The following is a 12,396-nucleotide window of genomic DNA, read 5'->3' as shown; positions in this document are numbered from 1 at the left end:
TGACATACAAAGTTCACTTTTTAGTATTTGTTAACTAACAGTCGCCCACATGGTTGCAGATGACATGATGTTCGCTAAGTAAAAAATGGCAACAGAAAAAAAGCGCATAGAAAATATGTCGCAAACAGCGACAATAATTGCTTAAAACATGCTGTAACATACAATAAATAAGGTAGTATGAAAGTATCCATAGAAAGCTATATTTCAAAAAAACGAATAGTAAGTAATGTAGTAATGTGCTAATGTGTTTGTATAGCCATGCTATTTTCTGCAAGTTTTAGATTTTTAAAAAAGCCACTGATGATGGTTATATTTGTCGCCGGAACTAGTTTGGGAGAATAAAGAAATAAACGAATAACAAAGTGTTTTGCATCAAGGCGGACTCAATTTTCTGACATTACTGTTTTTCCGTGCAAACACGGACCAAATGGAAGAGTTTAAAGATAAAAGCATTACTTCACGGCTATTTTTGCTTTCCGAAGCTGAACAAATGCTCGTACATTACCTCTGCAATCGTTGTTGACTTGCGGATGGGAAGCGTTGCCCCATGAAGCACAAGTCCGATATTTATCCGTCTTTGTGGAGATGTTAACTACAACAAAAGTCAAAATGGTGCCATACTCAGCGAATGACTATTGGGGAGGTGGTGCAGGAATCCTGTGTCGCCGTTGTTGACAAGATCCCAGTGCAGATGGTTCGCCGTTGTCTTCCTCCGACCTGTTACGAAGTGTAGCCTACTCCTCTCGAACAACACCAAGAGGGCCGCCAAGAAAATGTCCCCATACGACGGTCCGATCACCACCAACACGCTCTTAATTTTTTTAATTAAATCCAGGAGAATCCAGAATCCAGGAGAATGGCGTAAACACTAATGATCAGGATCTTTACACCATTAAGTCTCCTCCCCTTCCTGGCCAAATACTGTCAGTGAAAAGTTTCCACCACCGGGATTCGAACCGACTTCATTGTGTCGAGTACCACCGGAGAGGTGTGCGTTGACGACGACGGCTAAGGAGGGAGGTGTTCATTTCATAACAAGTATTAAATTCCATTCGTAGCCCACTCGTCATCTACATTACTCTGAGTTGTAAACTCCCCCTCCCCCCCCCCCCCCGGCACCACCACCACCACCTCCACCTCCACCACCTCATAGGCACTATTACATTCTTGTACTGATTACGAAATGATTGCAAACAGTCTCTGAATGTCATCTTGAGCAATTCCTTGTCATGCCTGGAACACATTCTCTGTTATTTATTGCTGACAGCAGGAGCCGATGTAAAGGTATAAGTCTTCCCATCGGTTGTCACACATGCTCGATGGGTGAGAAATCAGGGGACCGGACAGGCCCGTAAATGCTTGCATTTCGCAAGACGTTTGTGGTGCGAACTTGCATTATACTGCTAGAACATGTACTTTGGTACCCTGGTCGTGAAGGGTATGACAACAGTGTTTATCATTTTTGCAGCCTACTGGCGAGAAATGAGCCTCCCTTAAGCAATTACCAAACCAGTACACTTGTCATATACATTAGCTCCCCATACTATGATTCTCGGAGTCGGAGTAGTATATGTTTCTCGAGAGTAGCTACTACCTGTGGTGTTTCACCAGGTCGTCTACGGCGTCGATTTAACTGTGCGAAAGGGCTGAAGCGAGACTGATTGCTGGACATCGCAGAATGCGATTCCACGTCTCGGCTGACTCCGGCTGTACACCATGCAAATCTCTGTACTTTGTTGTCAGCTATAAACGACGCATGGCAACTCGAGACCTTAGCACAGCTTCCAGTAATTTGTTGTCGACGTTTCCGTGTGACACTGTACCTTTAACTTCTGCCCGTTGCCATCCGTCTGTTCGTCACAGCCAGTCATATCACCTTCTCGTGATGTAGGTTCTTCTGGAAGGATCCGTGCCTTCTCATCTTGCTGCAGTGTTGTCCTGAGTACATCTCGTCACCAATCTACAACTACAAGGATACGCTGCAAATCACATTAAGTGCCTGGCAGAGTGTTCATCGAACCACCTTCGCAATTCTCTACTATTCCAATCTCGTATAGCGCGCGGAAATAATGAACACCTATATCTTTCCGTACGAGCTCTGATTTCCCTTATTTTATATTGGTAATCGTTACTCCCTACGTGGGTCGGTGTCAACAAAATATTTTCGCATTCAGAGGAGAAAATTGGTAATTGGAATGTCGTGGAAGATTCCGTCGCAACGAAAAACACCTTTCTTTTAATGCTTTCCTGCCCGAATCCTGTATCATTTCTGTGACACTCTCTCCCATAGTTCGCGATAATACAAAACGTGCTGCCTTTCTTTGAACTTTTTCGATGTACTCCGTCAGTCCTATCTGGTAAGGATCCCACACCGCGCGCCAGTATTCTAAAAGAGGACGGACAAGCGTAGTGTAGGCAGTCTCCTTAGTAGGTCTGTTACATTTTCAAAGTGTCCTGCCAATAAAAATCTGCCTTTGGTTAGCATTCCCCACAACATTTTCTGTGTGTTCCTTCCAATTTAAGTTGTTCGTGATTGTAATACCTAGGTATTTTGTTGCATTTACGGCTTTTAGATTAGACTGATTTATCGTGTAAACTTCTGTACAGTTTGGAAGGTAGGAGACGAGGTACTGGCGGAAATAAAGCTGCGAGAACGGGGCGTGAGTCGTGCTTGGGTAGCTCAGTTGGTAGAGCACTTGCCCGCGAAAGGCAAAGGTCCCGAGTTCGAGTCTCGGTCCGGCACACAGTTTTAATCTGCCAGGAAGTTTCACTTCTGTTTTACTCGATTACTTTCTGTCAATTACTACGAACTGTAACCTCTTTGACAGGAAATCACAAATCCAGTCATATAACTGAGACGATATTCCATAAGCACGCAATTTCACTACGAGCCGCTTGTGTAGTACAGTGTCAAAAGCCTTCCGGAAATCCAGGAATACGTAATAGATCTGAAATCCCTTGTCAATAGCACTCAACACTTCATGTGAATAAATAGCTAGTTGTGTTTCACAGGAACGATGTTTTCTAAGCCGATGTCGACTGTGTGTCAATAGACCGTTTTCTTCGGGGTAATTCATCATGTTGGGACACAATATATGTTCCAAAATCCTGCTGCATATTGACGTTAACGATAGGGGCCTGTAATTTAGTGGATTACTCCTACTACCTTTCTTGAATATTCGTGTGACCTGTGCACGTTTCCAGTCTTTGGGTGCGAATCTTTCGTCGAGCGAAGGGTTGTATATGATTGTTAAGTATGGAGCTAATGCATCAGCATAATCCGAAAGGAACCTAGTTGGTATACAGTCTGGACCACAAGACTTGCTTTTATTAAGTGATTTAAGTCGCTTCACTACTCCGAGGATATTTACTTTTACATTACTCGTGTTGGCAGCTGCTCTCAATTCGAATTCTGGAATATTTACTTCGTCTTCTTTTGTGAAGGCATTTCGGAAGGCTGTGTTTAATAACTCTGCTTTGGCAGCACTGTCTTCGATAGTACCTCCATTGCTATCACGCACAGAAGGCTTTGATTGTTTCTTGCCGCTAACATGCTTCACATACGACCAGAATCTCTTTTGATTTTCTGCCAGGTTTCGAGACCAAGTTTCGTTGTCAAAACTGTTGTAAGCATCTCGATTTGAAGCCCGCGCTAAATTTCGAGCTTCTGTAAAAGATCGCCAATCTTGAGGATTTTGCGTCTGTTTAAATTTGTTTCGTTGTTTCTGCAATAGTGTTCTAACCTGCTTTGTGTACCAATGAGGATCAGCTCCGTCGTTTGTTAGTTTATTTGGTACAAATCTCTCAATTGCTGCCGATACTATTTCTCTGAATTTAAGCCACATCTGGTCTATAATTATATTATTAATTTGGAATGAGAGGAGATTGTCTCTCAGGAAGGCGTCAAGTGAATTTTTATCTGCTTTTTTGAAAAGGTATATTTTTCGAGTATTTGTGGAGACCAAGAGATGAATACACTAAGCAGATTCAGAAGGATGTAGGTTGCAGTAGGTACTGGGAGATGAAGAAGCTTGCACAGGATAGAGTAGCATGGAGAGCTGCATCAAACCAGTCTCAGGACTGAAGACAACAACAACAACAACAACATTTGTGGATTACAATATTCGATCTCGCTACGACAGCCCTGTGTTCACTAATCCCTGAAGTAGTTTTGATGCTCGTTATTAACTCAGGATTATTTGTTATTAAGAGGTCAAGTGTGTTTCCACAACCGTTTACTATTCGCGTGGGCTCATGAACTAACTGCTCGAAATAATTTTCAGAGTGTGCGTTCTGCTCTCATTGGACTACATTCAACTGTCAGCGATTTGTCCGTTTGGTGCTCCCATGCCCGTTATGCCAATGGCTGGACCTATCTAAAAGTCTGAAAGACGGCGATAAGCTGAACTTGCAAGTCCGCTGGACATACTGTGTTGCGATCTCCGATTGAGACGTTCTGGCAACGTTAAATCATCCTCAATAGCCAATATGTACTCACACTATTGCATATGTGTAGGAATTGTTTTTTTCCTCTGCTGAAAATAAATTACCATAAAGATGAAATGGTAACTGACGTATCGCAGAGGCATGTAAGTACTCTGTCATGTCGATAGCAGTCGGTCAAGGTTTGCGTGGTGTAACGCTTACCATTTTCGCCGGAGTATACGTTCCTCTCTATGTAGCTATAAAAGTGATCGTACGTTAAATCTCACATTTATCTGATCATCTTATCTTTGTTAGAAGAAACAGACTTCTTCTTTGGAATTTAAATGTTACTTTTCGTTCAACAGACTTTGATACCGCATTGTAGAGTATCTTGTGACGACAACCATTTCACAGTTATTTCACATAAGCGCTCTGTGTTGCCCGAATTTGAAATAGATTACGCAATAATATTCTAATCTTATTAACACCTTGAAGGAGCGTATTTGCTTAGACGACTAATGGACTGCTTCATCGTCGATCCTGTCAAATGATGCTTCATAAACTTTAAATCAGTCATAAAGAATCTCGTACGTAGGATGTCTCAACACCTAATAAATTACAATATTTTCTTTCTGTCTTACTGATATTAGTGAATTTGTTCAGTTACTCTGTGAAACCTGTGTGAAAATCCGATGGAACTGTGCACAGGTGTGTTGCGCAGTGTCTTTAATGCGACTGTCGATCGCTTCACGTCGCTCTTTTCAGTTCAGAGCGCAAAGTGATCACGTAGAAAGGCCTAAAACAACAATGTCTCGAGCCAAGTATGTGGATCTGGTGAGAGATTTCCCCTTGAAGCTACACATCCCACATAACGTAAGTCATGCGCTTCTTTCTTCAAGACAATTTTCAGCCGCATTCTGCAGGGGCAATGAAGACGCTCCTGCAACATTTTCGATGATAAGTGTTTGATCACCCACAACACAGTCCCTTATTGGCTCCGTCCGTTGTTCTTTTCTGCTCAACTGAACCGCTGGCTACGAAGACAACATTTTGGCAAAAGCAACAAATGGCAGACCAGCGTAGAGAATTGGTGGAAAGGAGAGGTGGCTGCTTTCTTTGACGAGGGTACTGGAAAGTTTGTACAACGCCACGACAAATGTTTTAAGTTGGAGAGGCGACTCTTTATAGAGGTAGCTGGAAGGTGTGGCTAACTGTTGCGAATACAAAACTTTGGTTTTCCCTGTGGCTTTCATTTCGCGACCGACCGGACCTTACTTTCAGAACAGCCCTCGTATGTTAAGTCACGTAGGTCAGATAGGTACCAGACAGAAAACAACAGAAATGCTTGTGGCACGTTGATGTTTGTGTTATGACTTTCCTTATAACTCCAAATGAGAACTTCTGTGATAGATCATAAATATTCAGTATTTCCATGCAAAAATCAGCATGTAGAAAAATACAGTTCACTTGAATCATATCATGTAATGGCGTTACAACAATTTCCTTTTGAATTTGAACATTGAAAGCTCATAAAGAATGAACTGAAAAGTTAAAAACTGCGGAGATGGCATTGTTGAGAAGAGTGCCTGAATGGGTATACATAAGATGATACGGTGTGAAAAAGAAGAACGAATATAATGGTATTTAAGTGATAATATATAAAAGAGAAAACTGATGCAAAATCCTACACGCATACACATAAGCCGGCCGGGGTGGCCGAGCGGTTCTAGGCGCTACAGTCTGGAACCGCGCGACCGCCGCTGTCGCAGGTTCGAATCCTGCCTGATGTCCTTAGGTTAGTTAGGTTTAAGTAGTTCTAGGGGACTGATGACCTTAGAAGTTAAGTCCCATAGTGCTCAGAGCCATTCTGAACTCGGTTTTGCGAACACTTAGGAGGGGATCCTGCATAGGTTCATGATCATGATAAAAGTTAGGGCTCTAAACATAGGTTTATAGCACTTGGATTATTATTAAAATCACTCACACAGATTAACTGGTCCATGCTCTGACACATTCTGTATCTGTATACATGAAGTTGGTTGAGCAGTGGCGAAGTAGTGGTGGCAAGCGACGTGGCGGCAAGCGACGTGGCGGCTAACTGTACTCACGGCTCTTGATGTTTGAACGCTCTGTACAATTTCTTCTTGGCGACAGACTTTTAACGTGTTAGAGCCATTCCTTATTGCCGAGAGTACCATGCAACAGCCAAACCGTATCCGAGGCAAAATTCCTTGCAAAGCAGCTTCCGATTGCCTCCCTCGGTACCGTCGATGTGTTCCGTACAACGGCTAGACACTAACCGCGTATCGTTCCCACCAAGGAGCCGCCCAGTTCGACCGCCAAAACCACCTTTTACATCGCGCCGAACCACTTCCGTTGCGGAGGGACTTGCCCACGTCTTTTGTATATTACAAACACAAATGTCCTAAGGATGAACCAGCTTCGAATATACAAAGTTTGTCTTCTAAATATACACATATTATAAAATTTCGTTATTTTGAACATCATTTACCTTTTTCCCTATATATCCTACTGGTCATTAAAATTGCTGCACCACGAAGATGACGTGCTACAGACGCGAAATTCAACCGACAGGAAGAAGATGCTGTGATATGCAAATGATTAGCTTTTCAGAGCATTCACAAAAGGTTAGCGCCGGTGGCGACTCCTACAGCGTGCTGACATGAGGAAAGTTGCCAACCGACTTCTCATACACAAACAGCAGTTGACCGTTGTTGCCTGGTGAAACGTTGTTGTGATGCCTCGTATAAGGAGGAGAAACGCGTACCATCACGTTTCCGACTTTGATAAATGTCGGATTGTACCCTATCTCGTTTGCGGTTTATCGTATCACGACATTGCTGCTCGCGTTGGTCGAGATCCAATGACTGCTAGAATATGGAATCGGTGGGTTCAGGAGGGTAATACGGAACGCCGTGCTGGATCCCAACGGCCTCGTATCACTAGAAGTCGAGATGACAGGCATCTTATCCGCATGGCTGTAACGGATCGTGCAGCCACGTCTCGATCCCTGAGTCAACAGATGGGGACGTTTGCAAGACAACCACCATCTGCACGAACAGTTCGAGGACGTTTGGAGCAGCACGGACTATCAGCTCGGAGACCGTGGCTGCGGTTACCCTTGCCGCTGCGTCACAGACAGGAGCGCCTGCGATGGTGTACTCAACGACGAACCTGGCTGCACGTTGGCGAAACGTCATTTTCTCGTATGAATCCAGGTTCTGTTTACAGCATCATGATGGTCGCATGCGTGTTTGGCGACATCGCGGAGAATGCACATTGCAAGTATGTATTCGTCATCGCCATATTGGTGTATCACCCGGCGTGATGGAATGGGGTGCCACTGGTTACACGTCTCGGTCACCTCTTGTTCGCGTTGACGGCACTTTGAACAGTGGAGCCGGCCGGGGTGGCCAAGCGGTTCTAAGCGCTACAGTCTGGGACCGCGCGAGCGCTACGGCGCAGGTTCGAATCCTGCCTCGGGCATGGATGTGTGTGATGTCCTTAGGTTAGGTTTAAGTAGTTCTAAGTTCTAGAGGACTGATGACCTCAGAAGTTAAGTCCCATAGCGCTCAGAGCCATTTGAACCATTTTGAACAGTGGACGTTACATTCCAGATGTGTTACGACCCGTGGCTCTACCCTTCATTCGATCCCTGCGAAACCCAACGTTCCAGCAGGATAATGCACGACCGCATGTTGCAGGTCCTGTACGGGCCTTTCTGGATACAGAAAATGTTCGACTGCTGCCCTGGCCAGCACATTCTCCAAATCTCTCACCAATTGAAAACGTCTGGTCAATGGTGGCCGAGCAACTGGCTCGTCACAATAGGCCAGTCACTATTCATGAACTGTGGTATCGTGTTGAAGCTGCATGGGCAGCTGTACCTGTACACGCCATCCAAGCTCTGTTTGACTCAATGCCCAGGCTTATCAAGGCCGTTATTACGGCCAGAGGTGGTTGTTCAGGTTACTGATTTCTCAGGATCTATGCACCCAAACTGCGTGAAAATGTAATCACATGTCAGTTCTATTATATTATATTTGTCATCTGCATTTCTTCTTGGTGTAGCAATTTTAATGGCCAGTAGTGTACATCACAATTCTTTCAGGTCTATGACCTTAACTAACAAAGAGCTCACTCTATAATCGTAGATACACAGTTTGCTAACATAAGGCTGCCACTAATCGATACAAGTGTTAGACGCTGGACTGTGCTGATGCGTGGTGATGCGTGTTGCAGGGACGCACTGACGACTACGCTGTCGGCGCTGTACGGCAAGCTGCTGGTCGTCATGGGCATCGCCTTCCCCATGGCGGAGGTCATCTCCACCTACATACCGCCATCCTTCTACGAGGTACGTATGAGCGTCGCACATCCCTGATAACAACTGCAGGCTGTCCAGATGTTGGTGTCGGAAAGTCGTCACCGCCGCATATTACTCCAGACTCGTTAGTCAGATGGAAAATGTCTGTATAAGTAAACTTTTGAATTAAATCTTTACTAAGACCTCACAGAAACGAAAAGGCATAGTGCAAAGCCACACCCTCAAGGGGCGTGTAGCCGAGCGGTCAGAGGCGGCTTGACACGGTTCGTGCGGCGCCCCCCATCGGAGGTTCGAGTCCTCCCTAGGGCATATGTGTGTGTGTGTGTGTGTGTGTGTGTGTGTGTGTGTGTGTGTGTGTGTGTGTGTGTGTGTGTGTGTGTGTTTTGTCTTTAGCGTAAGTTAGTTTAAGTTAGATTAAGTAGTGTGTAAGCTTAGGGACCGATGACCTAAGGAGTCTGGTCCCACAGAATCTTACCACAAATTTCCATTTCCAAGGGATGGCGATAAAATTTTTGAACTAATTAGACTAAAGAAAATGAAGCAGTCCACGCTAAAAGTTACTTGGGAAACTTAAGCAGTTAAAGGGTAGGAAAATGTACGTATCAGTACTATATGTTACTTTCTTCTTGTATGGGTCTACAGCCTTCACGTAATTTCCAAATGATGAAACCATTTCTTTATACAGAATGACCTATATTGCATCAAATTTCACATTACATTAATGACGACTTTCATGTCGTAGCTATCTTCAAACGACTGCAGTAACAATACCATCAAAAAATATTTGAAAAGGAAAACACTTTGCCTACCACGGTGGCCGAGCTGTTCTAGGCGCTACAGTCTGGAACCGCGCGACCGCTACGCTCGCAGGTTAGAATTCTGCCTCGGGCATGGATGTGTGTGATGTCCTTAGGTTAGTTAGGTTTAAGTGGTTCTAAGTTCTAGGGCACTGATGACCTCAGATGTTGAGTCCCATAGTGCTCAGAGCGATTTGAACAATTTTTTTGACCAGAAATCCCGCATTCTCTGGCTATGTTTCTCCTTTCCCTCCTTTGTCCAAAGGGCACCTCGTCTGATTGTCTTCTGTACTCATCATCTGTTTTGACCGGTCCCAGAATTTTTCTCAAGATCTTCTTCTGAATCTCTAGTTTATCTGCCAAGCCTTTCCTTTTCAGGTTCAAGCATTCTGAGGCATATAGGGCTTCAGGGCTGATAACTGTTTGGTAGTGTTTTAGTTCGGAATTGCGAGATAGGCATTTCTTATTATAGATGTTCTTGGTTAATCTATATGCTAATTGTAACTTATTAATCCGAGTTGTTAGTGCTGTTCCTTCTGATAGGTTAGGTTACAAACACACTACTAGATACTTCAATTTGTCAACTTTCTCAATTTGACCTTGTTCCTGCAGTAGTTCACTGGGAGTATCCCTTCATACGGGCAAGTCTTCAGGTCCAGATTGTATACCGATTAGGTTCCTTTCAGATTACGCTGATACAATAGCTCCCTACTTAGCAATCATATACAACCGCTCGCTGGCCGATAGATCTGTACCTACAGCTTGGAAAATTGCGCAGGTCGCACCAGTGTTTAAGAAGGGTAGTAGGAGTAATCCATCGAACTACAGACCTATATCATTGACGTCGGTTTGCAGGAGGGTTTTGGAGCATATACTGTATTCAAACATTATGAATCACCTCGAAGGGAACGATCTATTGATACGTAATCAGCATGGTTTCAGAAAACATCGTTCTTGTGCAACGCAGCTAGCTCTTTATTCGCACGAAGCTGCGGGCCTATGGGGTATCGTCTCAGTTGTGCGACTGGATTCGTGATTTTCTGTCAGGAAGGTCGCAGTTCGTAGTAATAGACAGCAAACCATCGAGTATAACTGAAGTAGTATCATTTGTTCCCCAGGGATGCGTCCTGGGACATCTGCTGTTCCTGATCTATATGAATGACCTGGGTGACAATCTGAGCAGTTCTCTTAGGTTGTTCGCAGGTGATGCTGTAATTTACCGTCTAGTACGGTCATCCGAAGACCAGTATCAGTTGCAAAGCGATTTAGAAAAGATTGCTGTATGGTGTGGTAGGTGGCAGTTGACGCTAAATAACGAAAAGTGTGAGGTGATCCACACGAGTTCCAAAAGAAATCCGTTGGAATTCGATTACTCGATAAATAGTATAATTCTCAAGGCTGTCAATTCAACTAAGTACCTGGGTGTTAAAATTACGAACAACATCAGTTGGAAAGACCACATAGATAATATTGTGGGGAAGGCGAGCCAAAGGTTGCGTTTCATTGTCAGGATACTTAGAAGATGCAACAAGTCCACTAAAGAGACAGCTTACACTACACTCGTTCGTCCTCTGTTAGAATATTGCTGCGCGGTGTGGGATCCTTACCAGGTGGGATTGTCGGAGGACATCGGAAGGGTGCAGAAAAGGGCAGCTCGTTTTGTATTATCACGTAATAGGGGAGAGAGTGTGGCAGATACGATACGCGAGTTGGGATGGAAGTCATTAAAGCAAAGACGTTTTTCGTCGCGGCGAGATTTATTAACGAAATTTCAGTCACCAACTTTCTCTTCCGAATGCAAAAATATTTTGTTGAGCCCTACCTACATGAGTAGGGATGATCATCAAAATAAAATAAATCAGGGCTCGAACAGATAGGTTTAGGTGTTCGTTTTTCCCGCGCGCTGTTCGGGAGTGGAATGGTAGTATGACTGTGGTTCGATGAACCCTCTGCCAAGCACTTACATGTGAATTGCAGAGTAATCATGTAGATGTCGATGATGTTGGTGAGCCATTTTGTCTTTTCTAGTGACAATTGAAGTCCTACCTTGGCATTCTGGAATATGAGTATATTGAGCTGCTTTACTGCTACTTCCACTGAGCTTGCTATAAGTGCCACATCATCTGCGAAAGCCAAACAGTCTACTGCTAGTCCCTTCCGTTTGTGTCCCGGGTAAATACCGCTCGGTATATTTTGTACTGCCATTTCTTTTCGCCACTCTCTGATCGCCTTGTCCAGTGCACAGTTCAAGGGAAGAGGTGAATGTCCATCTCCCTCTCCAACTCCTCTCTTTATGTCAAAGTTTTCTGACAGTGCTCCCCTGAACTTCACTCGTGATCTAGTGTTACTCACGGTCTTTTGAATAAGGTTGTGGGTTTTCTGCTCGAGGCCCATTTCCTGCGAAATTCTCGTAAGAGTAGGTCTGTCGATTGAATCGTACGCTTTCTTGAAGTCAACGAAAGTAACTACGTACGGTTTATTCGATAGTTTAATTTGACTTAATACTGACTTCAAGTTGAGAATCTGTTCAGCACAAGAACGCCCTTTTCTAAAACCACCCTGGTTATCTCCAGGTTTGGGGTCCAATTGAGGTTTAGCTTTGTTCAATAATGCCTTAGATAATATCTTATAGATGACTGGTATCAATAAGATCCCTCTATAATTGCTGTCAGTCAAATCACCCATCTTGTGTAAGGAGTGTATCATAGCATACGTTCAGTCATCTGGTAACTTCTCAGTATCCCAAATGTGCCATAGGATCTCGGTCAACTTGCTGATTGCTTTGTCTCCAGCCTACTGTTCTGTAAAATTATGTTTGTTTGGTCA

At 44.0% G+C, this 12,396-nt stretch overlaps 1 protein-coding gene across 1 annotated transcript in view; it reads left to right on the top strand.

The window, feature by feature from the left end:
* The window catches only part of LOC124789239 (proton channel OtopLc-like), a 259,793-nt gene that overhangs the window by 24,461 nt on the left and 222,936 nt on the right, over nucleotides 1-12,396 (top strand). The window contains exon 4 of the mRNA XM_047256534.1: nucleotides 8,689-8,803. Coding sequence (XP_047112490.1) covers nucleotides 8,689-8,803 — 115 coding nt within the window. The remainder of the gene's footprint in view (nucleotides 1-8,688; nucleotides 8,804-12,396) is intronic.

Source organism: Schistocerca piceifrons, chromosome 3 (assembly GCF_021461385.2).
Source record: "Schistocerca piceifrons isolate TAMUIC-IGC-003096 chromosome 3, iqSchPice1.1, whole genome shotgun sequence".
In the NCBI taxonomy this organism is placed as follows: domain Eukaryota; kingdom Metazoa; phylum Arthropoda; class Insecta; order Orthoptera; family Acrididae; genus Schistocerca; species Schistocerca piceifrons.
Note: the sequence above shows the minus strand (reverse complement) of the source record. Positions and strands in the feature narration are given on the sequence as shown.